Raw genomic sequence first — 16,329 nt, 5'->3', positions numbered from 1 at the left:
TGTATGTGAAACGAAGCAAAAATAAATAGCATGTTAAAAAGTTTCCAAGGTTTAATGTGATCTTCATAAAACAAAAAGTTATTTTTTATTATTAATCAATCAATATATTCATATAAACTATACATTACATATGCACTACTGTTCAAATTATTTTAAATTAATCTCTTTATTCAAAATGGATGCATTAAAATGACCAAAAGTGATAGGAAAGACAATTCAAATGTCACAGAAAATTATATTTCAAATAAATGTTGTTCTTTTGAACTTTCTATTGTTCTAAGTATCAGTTTCCACGAAAATATGAAGCAATAGAACTGTTTTCAAAGTTATAATAAGAAATGTTTCTTGAGCAGAAAACCATAATATTAAAATGATTTCTTGAGGATCATGTGACACTGAAGACTGGAGTAATGATGCTGAAAATTCAGCGTTGACATCACAGGAACAAAATATATTTTAAAATGTTACTTTTTTTTTTTTTTTTACACTTTTACTGTATCAAATAAATACAGCTTTGGAAGCAATAAGAGACTTCTTTCAAATACATTTAAAAAAAATCTTACCAACCCCAAACCTCTGAACAGTAGTGTTTATATATTTTCTATTAATCAGTTATTTTAATAATACAACCCCAAATTGAGAAACTTTTTCTTTTGACTTTTTTTGTGCTTTATCAACATGCAGTAACACTAGTGAGAGACTCAAAAGTGCTCACTGATGACGCATTTAAGCCCCATGTTCTTGCCCAGGTGTGAGCGATGTGATCGAATGACCAGAGACATCCACACAGTGTGCATGTTAGTTCACTAGCATCATTGCTGCCTTTTTACACTCCCAGGAAATAAAAAATAAAAAAAACTCATGCTGCTGTGCCAGTAATGCCAGCACAGACACTGACACCACATACTCACAATGTGCTGAGGGCCGGGGGCTCGAGGATGGCTGGGCAGGGGAAGGGGAGGGGTGTGATGGGACAGATACTGGGGCAGTAAGGGCTCTGCTGGCTGCTGATGGCTCACTGTCTGTCTGGGGGACTGTAGGTCTGCGCACACTGCTTACTAGATCAGTCAAACGTGACACTGGAGTTTGCCGATGGCATTATTGCCAAAGGCAGATGACAGAAAAAGAACATGCATAAACAGCTAGTTGCTAGAAAACATGATGAATCAAATATATATTGAGTGACAGGTTTGCAATGAAGACAGACTTGGCAACTTCCTTTGTACAACCTATCTGCATACTGGCCCATCAGGGAGGGACTTACTCTGTGTGGGAATGTTGGGGGTCTGGGGAGTGGAGGGGGCAGAAACTACAGCTGGAGTGATAGTGTTTCCCCCCTCAGCATCAGATGTGGGCACCGAGCCCCGACGTACCACACCCAGCAGATCAGTGAACTTAGTGGCAGCTGTGGGCCCAGACAGGGCAGGACAGAAATAACAGTGGAGATGAGCTTAGAAGAGGAGCGGAACAAGGAATAGGAGTCCTGTGTGCAGTGGCATTAAAAGAACTGTTCACCCAAAATTTAAATCTATTTAATCATTTACATACCTTTATGTCATTTCAAACATTCAATACTTTTTGGGTAAGATTTTCAGTGAATAATGACTTAAATATTAGTATTTCCCTCACAAATCTACCACATAGCTTCATAAAACTTAAAACATAAATTATTATATGGATTGCTTTTATGATACTTTTATTGTTCTTTTTTGGAGCAAGGATGACAGAATTTTCTGTTTCTTTTTTTTTTTTTTTTTTTTATCCATTTAAATAAATCCATTTGAAATTGGTTAAATGATCGGAACACAGAAAACGGCAAGATTAGGTTTGATTAAAAACAATGAAGTTTCACGTTTACCAATGAGAACAGAAAGTAATAATCCTCACTGGCACTAATGGGTGAATATGACCATAATACTCATTTAATGGCACTGATTCACGTTTTAGTGCTGATCTGCATCACACACATGCACAAGGAGATGATGGGAAAGTGGGTGATGTCACTGCAGTCAGAGGGCACTTACTGAAGACAGCGGGGGAGGGGCCTGCAGGTATGTGGGCGGAGTCAGGCTGGGTGCTGGGGTTTGACTGAACTGAACTGTTATCTACAGCCTTTCCTGTGACACGCCCCCCCGACAATGAGATACATGAGACACAGAAAGCATGGGTCAAATTGATATCAATAAGGTTTTTGCAGCCATTCCCAAATCCATTGCCAGAGGAGCCAGATACCTTCATGTCACGTGTGGCGATTCCAGCTAAGTGTTACTTCAGTGTAGACGACAGACAAATTAAATGCAATACAAAGATCCAATTCTTAATCCATGTCTTTTTTCTGGCAAGAATCAAAAGATCCTTAAAGAAATAAGTCACCCAAAAAGGAAAATTCTATGAAGTTTGGTTAAGAGACACTTGAGCATTCCAATTTACCTGAGAAGCAAAACTGGACATAATATTGAGACTTGGCTTTAGATAATATATCTTGAATAATATGAATAATATGACTGTATTTTGTCTTGTTCCACTGGCAGATTTTTTTTATTTGTTTTAAACAAATCTCTCTAAATGTATTATTATATTTCTTAAGTTCTAACATCTATTTTCTGCAGTGCATGGAAACTGCTTGTATTAACTATGAATAGAAATAAAGCGAAAGAAAGACTGAGCAAAAGATGACCACCCAAAATTAATCAAGCAGTACAGTGAATTATATTGAAACATAAAACATTAAAACACAACAAAATAGACCAAAGCTTTAAAAAAAATCAACTCAATATACTGGACGATTAACAGTAAACAGCATGAGGACCATAAAGAGCAATGCTAGCAGGTAGTAGATATCAAGATGTTGATTCAAAACGCATATTCATGGATTGAAAATTCTTATTTACAGTCATAATAAATCCACTTCTTTTCAAACAACTGTTATTCAAACTGTTATTCCTTACAGTCAAGCTAGCATAGATGTTATAAAGCAAACCTCTCACAGCTGCGCCATAATTCAACACTCAACTATAGCAGCCAGATATTTCCCAGAACTACTTAGAAGTAACACACACACACAGACACACACACCCTTCTCACCGTCTCTTTTGTGTGATCTCGAAAACAAGACATCACGCTCCTGTCATGCACCATGTCTGCCCAGAAATTTGGCGGCAAGTTTTCTCCTCATACGCACACTCACACACATGCTCTGAAATAGCCAGGGTCTCTGTTTCCCACTGAGGTTAATTATAGCACAAGGTGCCCTTGTCTTGTTCTGGGGCAGAGAGATCTGACACAGACGCTGAAAGTAGGAGTGACACCATCCCAGAAGTGAGCACTGAAAGAGCTCAGCCTAAAACTTTTCACTAAATTTGTCAATCTAACATTAATGAACAATCTAAAATGTTTAGACTTTTGTTCATCCTCTACATACACTACCATTTAAAACTTTGGGGTCAGTAAGATTTGTATGTTTTTGAGAGAAGTCTCTAATGCTCACCAAGGCTGCATTTATTTGATCAAAAATATAGTAAAAGCAGTAATATTGTGAAATATTATTACAATTTAAAATAACTTTTTTCTGTTTTAATATATTTTAAAATGTATTGTAATCCTGTGATGGCAAACCTTATTTTTTTACTCTTCAGTAGCTACCCACCCATTTTTATGTGCATTTCAGGATACTGCATAAAATAAAATAAAAACTTGATGGAAAAGCCAAGATACGTATAAATTCTAAAAATGTGCATAAAAAACATATGCACTCAATTGAAGTGGATACATTTTTTATCTGACAAACTACGATGGAAACACATTTACTGTATAAATCTCTCGATGAGCAACAAAAATGTTTTGCCTCAACAGAGGATGTGATTGGATAACTGGACTAACCAGCGGACCAATGTCATTGCACAGCATCTCAAATGCTGGTTTGGTCATTCTGAAATGTCATCTGATTTGGTTTAATTCCCTCTCAGAAGTGTCTCATATGACTGCGCTCCCAAATACCGGGCATCCGAACACAAGATAACATGGCAGCGTTATTTCGTTTCGTCTGCCAGTTTATTGCGTTTCGAGGCGCAAGTATGATGTTCTCTTGAACACATCGGATGGAAAACACTGCTTTAGTCGCAAATGTTTTATGTGATATTCAAATTCTGCGCGCAAGTTAATTTCGCAACTTTGGTTGCAAACATAGCTAGTGTCACATGATACTTCAGAAATCATTCTAATATGCTGATTTGCTTCTCAAGAAACATTTCTTATTATTATCAATGTGGTAATATTTTTTTCCAGAAAATTATATTTTTTCAGAGGTTTTTAAAGAATCAAAAGTTTTGAACTAGATTTGAAATATAATTATAAATGCCTTTACTGTCACTTTAGATTAATTTAATGAATCCTTGTTAAATATAAGTATTAATTTCTTTAAAAAAATCTTTCTGACCCAAAACTTTTGTATGGTAGAGTACTTGTTACTCAGATCTGATCTTTAGGACTAACTGTTTGCACTGTAATTATGCAAAATCTGATTTTGAGTTTGTTCCAACAGTGTAGTAGACAATATCCCTATCTACATTGGTTGCCATAGCAACGATTTAAAGGGATAGTTCAACCAAAAATGAAAATTGAGAAATGATTTACTCACCCTCATGTATTTTCCAACTACGACTTTTTTTCTTCTGCGTAAAGATGATGTTCTAAAAAGATTTTAAGTGTTTTCTGTCAATTCAAATAATGTCAATGGGATCCAGTGTTGTTTTGGTCCCCACTGACTTTCATTGTATGGACAGAAACAGTTGAAACATTCTTCAAAATCTTTTTTTTGTGTTTGTGTTCTGCAGAAGCAAGCAAGCCATACAGTTTTGGAACAGCATGAGAGTGAGTAAATGATTACAGAATAAAAAATTTTAAGTGAACTATCCCTTTCACATCAACACAATGTGAAAAGACATAAGAAAGCAGATGACAGCCTGAATGTACTGAACAAGAATCATAAATTTTTTGCTGTTCAAACTACAAATAACTAATCAAAATTTTGCTGCCTGTCTGAATAAAACCATAGAACTCTTTGCTGAAGAGTTGCGTTGTGTGTTGCTCCATACAAATGTCGATTGTTGTGCCTTACCTTTCATTTCCTCGTCCTCCACGGTGGCATTACTGCTGTCCGACGACTCCTGTGGCATTCAGACACAGAGCACAAATCAGTTTGGCAATATATTAACATTTTTCAAAAAGAATTCCAACTAGTGCCAAAGTCCTCACTCTCGTTGCCATACACACACCATAAATTAACATAAACTGCAGAACTCTGGGGAATCACACGATTAACTAATCAATGATGCATGACAATGTCAGCACGACTGTTAGAAAAGGCTTGTTATTATAATTATTATAATCCTACTCACACATACAGGGATATTAAACACAAGCCACACCTGGCTTCCTGTGCTGAAATCTGAGAGATGGGCTGCGCTAATGAGAAGAATAATGCAAACGCTTCCACGGTCAGCATGGGTATGAAGAGACAGTAATACAAAACAACACATTCTTGGCCTCCAGCAGTCTTCTTCACTGCATACTGAATACACACTTATTCTGCCTCATGTGAATTCATGTTCATTTGGGTAAATATGATTTGAAGGGTCTTACTAAGCAGCCTCAGATTGTTTGGTTGAAAAAAACAAAAACACAAAGTGTGGATATGAAAAGGGAAGTTATGTCCAATCGAAGTATAAGCTATTTAGGAGTAAATGCATTATTACTAGGGTAGAGGCAATTATTGAAAGGTTGCATGATGTTCTAATTCTCGAAAATCATGAAAAAATTGTATAACTACAAAGGTAAAAGAAAATACGACTGAGACATTACATAAGGCCTCATAAGGCAGTGAGTATAAATCAGTGTTATTATTTATTATTAACTAAAACTATTAAAAATCATTTTTGGTAATAAAATAACATCTAAACCTTAAGAATTTGAAATGTAACCATGGGAACGAACTGAAGTACTAAAACTTCTTAAACTAAACTAAAATAACTCAAAGGCACAGTATGTAAGTTACGCTGCTAGAGGTCGCTAAATCAAAACTATAATAAAGGCATAATTTGATGAGGCCGTGAATGAGTGTGGAATCATGGGAGTTGTCTTCACCTCCACAGCTGATGGAAGGCAATCGGACAGGACTAAAGCACAAATCATGTTCATGAATAAGCTAATGTATTAAAGTTTTATTAATGCTACTGTGGTATGAAGCAGGCCGCTGCCGCTCCTTTTGCTTTCTTGCTTATTCATATTTTACCATTAAAGGTCCCATGACATGCTACTTTTTGTAGGCTTTAATATAGGCCTTAGTGGTCCCTAGTACTGTATCTGAAATCTCTTTCCAAAAATTCAGCCTCGGTGCAGAATTATAGCCACTTCAAGCCAGTCCCAGAATGAGCTTCCTTCAGACAGGCCGTTTCGGTGTCTGTAGCTTTAAATGATAATGAGGAGGAGAAAGGCGGCGCAAAGTGGAGGGTGGGTGTGGCCTTGACCATCTTGCGCAACGGTACCGTGGCGTGCATGTTGATATATTGCAATGGCACGAAGACATGCAGTCTTTCAAGCATTTCAGTTTGACCCAGAATCTGATCCAGATGGAGAAGCAACGGATGAAGAAGTTGCAACTCAGCGGCTCCAGCAGGACGTTTCCGAATGGTTAGTTTAAAAAATTATGTCTGGATACGGTACTTTATTCGGATGGTTTACAGTTATTATCATGTAGCTAACGCTAACCTACTGTTGCCTTTCCATGAGACATCTGTAACGTCTGTATTTATCTTATTACAATTACATCAAGCTCTGCGATCTTGAAATGCGGATATCACGCGCGCCATATAACCAACAGGAAAACGGTTATCCAAATAACAAAGAAATGTACAACACTCGCGTTACAGTGTGTGTATTCACACACATAAACTGCATAGCTGCATAGCTAATGTTACAGCCACATTCTACGTGTAACAATCTAGGTAACCATAAACAGTAAAGCAACACACTTATATATCATTAGTTGACTTACTTGTCCGAGGTGTGTAGCTGAGCCAAAGAGAGTGATCCAGACTTTAGTTTCAGACGTTCAGCAAGCCCAGCTCTGTATTGACCCTTTGGTGTTCATTTGTACATCCAATTATTGTGCAATTGTCATGCTTCGCTCGCTCAAAAGCCATGATATCTCTCGTGGACAAACTAAAATCGCGCGCGCGCGTTCCTACTTCCTAGCACATTTTCTCATGGGCGGAAAATATATTCTCTGGGCGGGCAAAGCAGAGACAGGGGAGGTAACATTTCCTCCTTATGACGTCATAAGGAGGAGATTCAAGATCAGCGCGTATGAGCCTCCATTTTCTCAAAGGCAGAGAAAGATAGCAAAAGCTCGATTTACACCGATTGAAATTTCTAGAAACTTGGGGACCATATACAGGCTAGGGGAACTCATATTAATGTTAAAAAACCTCAGAAAGTGAAAATTTCATGTCATGGGACCTTTAAAGCTCCGTTTAACGCTCGCCTCCTTACTTGACCTTGAACTTTGTTACAGTTACATTTGATCATTTAAATTCACATTATTTTATTTTATTCTAATGAAACGGCTGCAAGTGTTATGTTAACACTATTGTGCGTTCGCTCTGTGGCTTGTTTGAGACACTTGATGCACACTGCAGTACACTAGATCTATATTAGAATATCATATTAATAAAAGCTGTTAATTTTAAAATATATTGTATTGTGGAGAAAACGCTGTTTTATTGTTACTACAAATAAAGCTCTTTCTGATTTTGCCATGTTAGCCACTTAAAGGTGGGGTATGTAATTCTCTTTTTTGGCCATTTTTTCTAAATCACTTAAAATCCTATTCCTAACCCACTTACAGCCACTGAGTTAGAAGCACTGAAATAAAAATTAAGCAATTTAATCATCTGTGGAACGGGCAGGACTCGAAAAACTCCAGCCAATCATTTCCAAGACCACCTAGAATCATTGGACAGTAAGTGCGTCAATCAAACGGTCGTACCATCCCCCCCTCCCCCCATCCATGTCCCTGTTCTTTGAATGGGTGGAGTCAAAGGAAAGAATGTAGGGCCATTTGAGTTGTGTATTTTCAAAATCTGCCGGCCGTTTTGCAAATCACATACCCCACCTTTAACTAAATAGTGTTGTCTGATTAACTTTTTTGGTACAAACATTACAAACATGGTAAATCAAGAAAACAAGAGATTCAAACAATAAGACTAACCGGGTTGAGCTATATAACAATGATTAGTTTTCTGTCGATAAAGGTATCCAAACAGTTGCTCACCTGTCTAACAACAGAATTATTAGATAAACCTTGATTTAATCTAGATTTAGGCTTAATCCTTATTGGTGCAACCCACTAATTAAAGCGTCTATGGTGTTTCCATGGTTTCTACGTAAGTAAAACTGGAAATCGAGGGTAAGGCGGATATGACGTCATTGACAGGTGACGCAATGACATGGGACGTTACACTGGTTAAAATAGCTTTCTCTGGATTTAAACATAGTTGGAAACATTTGGAGTAATGTAAGTACAAAAGCCAATAAAATATATAACATTGTTCTAGTGGTTCTTGGATATTTTAATCCTAAAATCTTACATATTGTGCCTTTAAAGCTATATAAACATATTTCAAAAACAAAAATGTCCAGATTTAGCCTGTCATGTAAATAATAATGCATACTGTTGGACTATGCAGTTTATTGTAAATATCAATAAATTACTATCTTCACTAGATGATTGTATGATAAAAGTATGATTAAGCTTAGGTGCTGTATTGGGTCACCACTTGAAGTCCTAATGCAAGGACTCTGTTCAAGTGGAAGGATCACAATAAAATTCGTATTATTTTTTTTTTTCCCAAGTCCCCAAGTCTCCCTGTGGTAATAAGCTTTTAATGTTGTTTATATGTCTATGTTATGTTTTTAATATGCTTTAAGACAAACCATGTACAAATTCATAAGTCAACACTATCACTGAGTATTTTCTCCTTAAAACTGCAGTGAACCAAAGACAGTCTCAAAAAACGGTTTTAAATCGCTGGTGTTTCTGACGTCACAAACTACCTTGTAACCAATCACGTCAATGTGTGATCATCAACGAGTGGATCTCTGAGCTGGTGTGAGTGAGCGGAGGCAGGGCTCATTTGCATATTCATAGAACCGCGTATACTAAATGAAGCAAGGGTGTGGAGTTACATTCAAGTTATTTTAAGGTACGAAGAAAAAAAAATTCAAGGAAAAAAACATTTAAATATGTTAATATGTTTTAATTCGTTTTATCAAAGAAAGAAGGCACTCAAGGTCATGAAGTCACAGCTGAAAGGTGCAACAACTCCTTCACACACTACTGCACATTCTCTCGTACCTTATTGCTCAATTGAATGCATCGACAGAATGATGTCTCAACAGGAAAGGAGGAGGAGGGAATGGTCACCTGAGAAACGGGACCATGCACCTGTCACAGCGTAACCGTGGCGATCACCAAGGACACCAACTCTTGCTGTAAATAGGCCATCAGTATGTGGGGCGATATATTTAGGTGCTCCTGAAAAGACTTTTGTTCTCTCATTCCATCATCTACGCTGCACTACAGACCTTGTGACACATGTACAAAGAAAGTGGCAAACGTGGAGAAGTGGACAGCTTCCCACGCACAGCTCAGATTAAGCCCAATTCAGAAAACACACAGAACAGCAACCGCTGACAGAACAACCAGAGCGGCCCAGATCTAGACTTTACTACTGCCACCTGGGAAACTCAAAGTCTTGGTATGGGCTATGGGGACATGTGACATCGCAGTTTTTAGCCCTATTTGATTCTACATCCACTTGCCTCTGAAAAATCTTTCTAAAAGTTTTTCTTCTAATAACAGTGTGTAAATTTAATATGACCTCAGCATAATATTTTCTTTGCCTTCGAAATACAGGCACAAATCAACATTTACATTGTATTGATGGATAGTTAAACTGATAAACTGATAAATTAATATAAGGGATAGTTCACCCAAAAATTCTGTTATCATTTACCCACCCTCAAGTTGTTACAAACCTTCTCTTTTCTGTTGAACACAAAAGAAGATATTTTGAAGAATATCAGTAACCAAACAGTCGATGGTCCCTTTTGTCTTCCATAGTATGTTAAAAAGTCAGTCAACGCGGCACATCGACGGAGAAATGCATACAAGTTTGGAACAACTTGAGAGTGAGTAAATGATGACTGAATAAATTATTTTTGGGTGAACTATCCCTTTAAATAAAATCATTATTATTATTTTCAGCACAAACTTGCCTCTTTCTATTTAAGAGATGCTTGTAAATAAAATTAATAAATGTACAGTAATCAGAAGGCACAATTCCTAGTGAATACAGCCTGGGACCACTCACTTTAAAAGTATAAAAATATCCCAAATATAACAAAAATATTATATATATATATATATATATATATATATATATATATCCACGGATACATTAAACATGTTCCATTTTATATTTTTAAAAATCAATTAAATAATTTCTCTACAACTTACAGTACAAAATGCATTTAAAGAATGATGACTTTTTGTCAAATATATATCTATATTTTTAATGTTAAGGTTTTTCTTCTTCACAACTTGCACTTTCAATGTCTACCACAAGAGGTCCCTACGTCACACAGTCCGAAGAACAGAGACCTGAGACAGCAGGTTTAATATTCTTATCATGACACAGATTTCCAACTGTTGCTCTTCAGATTCATACTGCAAACATCTGATGTGTCAAGAGTCATTTCCCATCATCACGATCATTAATAAAAAACATAATTAAACAGACCGTTCATTTATCTCAAAACTGGCACATACAGAAAGGAGCGTCACACAAACAAATCTACAGTTCAACATGTCATGCGTTTCATTAGAGGAACACGCATACTCATTTGCATAGGTTTAGTTAAAACTTGTTAATAGCAATGTTATTGAAACGATTTCATAGAGTAGAAGAGCAAGTAAACATTAAACTTCAAAAGGGTCACGCGCGCAGCCAACGGGCAAACACACGCTCGGATGATGTCATAGTCTGTAGACACATTAGCAGAAATGCATTGTGGGGATGCAGATCAAACAGAGGGCGGATGGTGGGAAGGAAAGATGGTGGCGGTGGGGTACCTTAATCCCATCCACTGCATTATGGATGACAGTGGTCTGTGCCTCCTACAGAGAGACGGGGAGGAGGGGGTGGAAAAACATGAGGAGAAATAAGAACAAGAGAGCGAAAGAGAGAGAGAGAGAGAGAGAGAGAGAGAGAGAGAGAGAGAGAGAGAGAGAGAGAGAGAGAGAGACCGTGTGTGGGTGGATGGGTGTTTGTGATTGCGAACCCAGTAAAAATGAACAAACAAATTGCATGAAATGCATGAAAACCACCAGAGGCTCAACAACAGAGAGCTTCTGTCTTCATAAAACTAATGACTGCACATGTTAGGCTATGCTATTTCAAAAACACCAACTACGAAGTCAAATTAGCAATGTAACCTATCGCTTTCTCACTGAAAGTGAAACAGCGTGATTTTGACAGAACTACTGCGGATGCGTTCACAGCTACTAAAAACATGTTTATTTTATGCCGTCTCTTTTTGCAACCTCCGGAAACTTGCTAGCTAGACATACATCAGACCGCATGAATCTGTAATGCACAATTCTCTCTCGCAGGAAGTAACATTCCCTCACTGTCCAATCAGCAGCCTGCGTTCCCCATCATTATAAGGTATTCATTGCCATGACAACCATTGCTCAGTGCAACAGGCAAAAGTTACATGCTAAGGTTATGAACACAGAATCTATAAGAAGCTGCAAATGCTAACAAACAACTACTAAAAAATTGTGCTCATAAATTTAATTCAAAATTGCCAATTCATATCCAGGTATATATAGCCTTACGACAAATGGTGTTTTAATGGTGTATCTGATTCAAACTATAATAGCAAAAACAGTGTTAGCGTTAGTACAGTCCTGTTCAAACTCAATGGTTTATCTGTCGTCATTAAATATACATTTTTCAAAATATTAAAACATTTTAGTGAAATATTCCAAATATATAATATATTTTTTATATTGAAACGTAAATAAAAAGAGTATATATAATTCATCCTTTATTCAGTGAAATCTTTCGTCTAAATGATCATAAAAAAATAAAAAATAAATTATGATTATTATGATTAATAATCAATAATAATAATAATTATGATTATTCAGTATAATAATAAATGAATAATAACAATAACTATCTCACATTTAACATTGAGAATGTCCTTGGCTGTTTGGTAAAAATATTGGCTAAAACATACAAATATCACCTAGCCCTGCGTAACTGCACAGTTAATAGTAAAGCTAGAGTGGAAGCCATGAAACAAAGCACTAAGGCTAAAGTCTTTACAGAACATAAACACCTCCTCACTTCACTTCAAGGTTGAGTAACTATATCTGCACCATAAAACACGACACACACAAACTCCACACTGGCAGCATTAAAGGGCAACTATGAGGGATCCTAAAATATGTTGATGTATTAGGACACGTGTTGCAATAGCCGTATATGTTGGAACGCATGTAATGTTTCCATTAGGAGCTTCCTTCTTCAATGCTCAGGGTTCACTCTAAAACCTATTTACTGAGCTTTTACAAACCTTTACAAAAGTCTCCTCACAACATTGACTATCTATCTATTTCACTTAAGCATGTCATTAAACATTAAATAATCACATCACCCATTTACCCACAACCCTTGCATAATGACATACTGTTTTATTAAGTTTCCTGCCAGATCCATGTAATAAACAACCTCCATCATCCACAGATCAAAGCAGACACTGAAAGGCAAAGTGGCATTATGCAATCAAATAAACAACCCCATAAATGCGTGCTTAGAGAGTATAGTAATATATCAGAGAGTGACAGAGCACAACTGGATAAACAGAGCTTAACTGGGTCCATGGACAGATCCATTAAACATACTGTATAGGGCAGAATCTGGAATGGTGTGGCGCCTATAAGTATTTCAAGGGGTCAGGAACTACATTTTGTTAAATTTTATAATGTTCTCTGAGGTCCACTTATGTCATCAAGATTTTTACATCAAAAAACATCCTAATTTAGAAGAAACAAGCTATTTTCTACCCTGTTTTTAACCGTCTTCCAAACACTTCATTTTGAGGCGTGCCGCATCCGAGACTGGGAAGTAAACGCCCACTGCTATGATTGGGTAACAGTTTTGCATATTACAATTTTTCAACGTCCTCACCATGACACATGGAATTGTTTTGAAAAATATCTCGTTACATAGTTACAACATTCGCCAACAATGTGAAATATTTATGCGTATTAAATAACTCTTGGCAGAGGCAAATAAAGTTTTTACTTAAAGTAAGTACCTTTTAGTTTCCACAGTTATGACTGACAAAGGATGACTTACAGTGTTTCTTGTAAACGGAATTATGAATGAATGTAAAAAATTGTGTCACACTGTTTTTTATTTTTGACTATTCAGTTCATTCTTTTTGATAAAATGAAAAACGTATACATTATCATTGGCCGTGTCGTGTTTTAAATAAAATAAAAAGTGCTGTAATATAATTACTGATGAAAAAACAGATGTCGCTCACTGAAGCTTTTATTCAGGATTACAGCGAATGGCTTCGATCAAAGCAATAACAAAAGCAGTGTATCCGATAAATCCAAAGCATTAACCCCATAAATGCTGAAGTAAAGAACAGCAAATCACAACTATCACAAGTATTCAGTTTGACTGTGGCGCTACAGTATAAATACTTAACAGTAAAATACAAACTGTAACTAACAGACAAAGCAATAGTGACACATGGTAAAAACACTGTTATTCACACTTGTGTTGCGACATTACTGTTGGATCCAATGTAGTTGGCACTGCATTGTCTTTTATTTCACGCTCTCTGAAAAGCTTGCGTCGAACTGTCTTGATTAAAAACCAATCCACATTCAAATTAAGCGAACGAACGAACAGTGTCTTGCTGACACTTTCTGAATGGAACTTGGAAGTTCATCCACGCCTTCTTAATGTTAAGATCACAAGGATGGCAATGCAAAGACTGTGTTTTTCCACAACTTGGCACTTCAAAACATCTTGTAATCCTCAGAATATATCGCTCTATCGTTTTGTTGCTGGATTTATTCTGTGTTTGCATCAGTCTTGTATTTATTACATGACACGCGGAAATCGGTGGGCGGGGCTAAAGAGGCAATGATGTAGAAGTAGGCGTTGGTCTTCTTTTGTCGCACTATAACAAAATCCGAAACAAGTTATTTTCTGAGCTTGGTTTCAATAAAAGCTGGACTAATGAGGAAGATTTTGTATAGTACAATGACCTCTTATATGTCAAAAGATAAAAGTAAATGTGATTTCTCAATTCATGACCCCTTTAAATAAAGTCGCTGTTATTCTTTTCAGCGTTAACACGCCTCCTTTCACTTGGTGCAATTAGAATTGCGTACAAAAGAGTTTTATAAGAGATCCTTGCCAATAAAAATGAATGATGTAGTGTAATCAGCAGGCATTAGACATTTAGAATGTAACATTTAGAATTAAAACTTCTATTTCAAATAAATGCTGTTCTTCGAACTTTCTGAGATGCACATGTACACATGGGAACTGTACAGCTCAGGACTGTTAACATTCAACTCAACTGACATCAACACCAGGCCCAGTGGGTTTAAGCGAGGAACACCATTAAGGATCTCAGTGAACCAAACAACATCCACTTCTCAGCACTGCGGCCAGGAAACTAAGAACAGTTTAAAGGCTGATTCTAAGAGCCCCAGGAGGAGCTTCTATCCCCAAAACAACCCTGGTGATAATGCTGCAAAGGAGGTAGACATTTTGAAGCATCATTGTAAAATCACAAAAATAAAATCACACTGTGACCTTTATCAGTGTAGTGAGTGACCCCAAAAGTACTATTGATATGCAAGAATGTCATTACAATAGATAACTAATCATCAAACCATGAAGTGCCATGAGTTTTAGAAAAAAAGCAGTTTGTTAGGTTTCAAATTGATATTCTGTTCAAAATGAATGCATATGGACAACGTTCATCATTAATGTGAATGACATTCATCATTCTAATATATATAGACCAAGACTCCTATCGTATATAACACCAGATCATAACACTCCAATATAAACATTTATGTCATCATTTCCATATTAGATTATTCTAAGCATATTCTTTATTAGTGTTCATATTATCATTTCTATCTAGGGATGGGTACCGAAACCCGGTTCCAATAGGGAACCGGTTCCGACGTAAACGGTAGTAACGAGACCGAATAAGAACGAAACTTTCGGTGCCTGGTTGCGGTGCCTGACTTTTTTTTACCGCCCCCTATAAAACATCTCGCGGCACGAATGTTCCAATAATAAAACATCTCCAGTTAACCAGCAGAGCATTCATTTCGTTCGTTTGTGAAATAAGAGACAATCTAGCGCTGAAATGTGTTTTTTAAATCAAGTGATCAAAGTACTCGCTGCCGCTGCGATCATTGACGCTGATACAGTGTTTTCTTTTTTGGCTCGCGCACACCGCACTGTCTCACTCGGACGCGCGCTTCAATACGTTGCGAAAACTCTCTATTCGTTCCGGTGAAATCACGAAATGCGTCTCCCTGCTTGATATACAACCACTGATGAGCATAATCGGTAAAAAAAAAAAAAAAAACTGTACGAATGCGGATTAGAACCCAAAACCTCTGACACGCTTGACTAAAGTTCAAGTTCAGCTGCCAGTGTCGTGGTGGACATGGAAGTCTAGTATTTTAATGCCAACTGCAAATCTTGCATATCAAGTATATTTATATGAGGCTATACTGTGTGTGTTAAATATTTCTGCTCAGTGTCAGATATTTCTCTGTTTTAAAGTCATAATATGAGAAGACAAAATTTTGATCTTAACTTTTTAGTGTTTTATTGCATTTTGTAGTGTTTTAGGCTACATCAGTAGCCTATTAAACGGCGCAATTTTTCATTTAATCAGAAATCAGAAAATCTTTAAAGATTTAAGTTAATATTGTGTCCAGTTTGGACACACACACACACACACACACACACACACACACACACACACACACACAGGTATTCTTTTTTTTATAAAGTGTGTGTGCTTTCGTTTTCTTAAGTACCGGTTCAAGAACAATTTAAGCACCGGAACCGTTTAAAAAATACAGAGTAGGTACTGGTATCGGATAAAACCCAACCAATATCAAACCCTATTTCTATCCAT

General features: G+C 36.8%; 1 protein-coding gene and 1 long non-coding RNA gene across 42 annotated transcripts in view; one reads left to right on the top strand and one right to left on the bottom strand.

Moving 5' to 3' along the window:
• The window catches only part of camk2b1 (calcium/calmodulin-dependent protein kinase (CaM kinase) II beta 1), a 65,571-nt gene that overhangs the window by 3,869 nt on the left and 45,373 nt on the right, over positions 1-16,329 (bottom strand). For 13 of the 41 annotated variants that reach the window (XM_082170265.1, XM_082170290.1, XM_082170292.1 and 10 more), the window contains 5 exons: positions 11,192-11,236; positions 5,117-5,165; positions 2,025-2,117; positions 1,265-1,405; positions 912-1,079 (listed from right to left, as the gene is read on the bottom strand). In XM_082170265.1, the coding sequence (XP_082026391.1) occupies positions 912-1,079; positions 1,265-1,405; positions 2,025-2,117; positions 5,117-5,165; positions 11,192-11,236 (496 nt within the window). The remainder of the gene's footprint in view (positions 1-911; positions 1,080-1,264; positions 1,406-2,024; positions 2,118-5,116; positions 5,166-11,191; positions 11,237-16,329) is intronic. The other 28 variants (XM_082170294.1, XM_082170293.1, XM_082170260.1 and 25 more) reach the window with 3 other exon arrangements.
• On the top strand, positions 5,175-8,673 carry LOC309499246. The gene is made up of 2 exons (XR_014206167.1): positions 5,175-6,297; positions 7,524-8,673. It is a non-coding gene; the product is annotated as an uncharacterized lncRNA (long non-coding RNA).

Source organism: Leuciscus leuciscus (genome assembly GCF_965113295.1).
Source record: "Leuciscus leuciscus genome assembly, chromosome: 5".
Classification (NCBI taxonomy): domain Eukaryota; kingdom Metazoa; phylum Chordata; class Actinopteri; order Cypriniformes; family Leuciscidae; genus Leuciscus; species Leuciscus leuciscus.
This window is presented reverse-complemented; position numbering and strand designations above follow the sequence as displayed.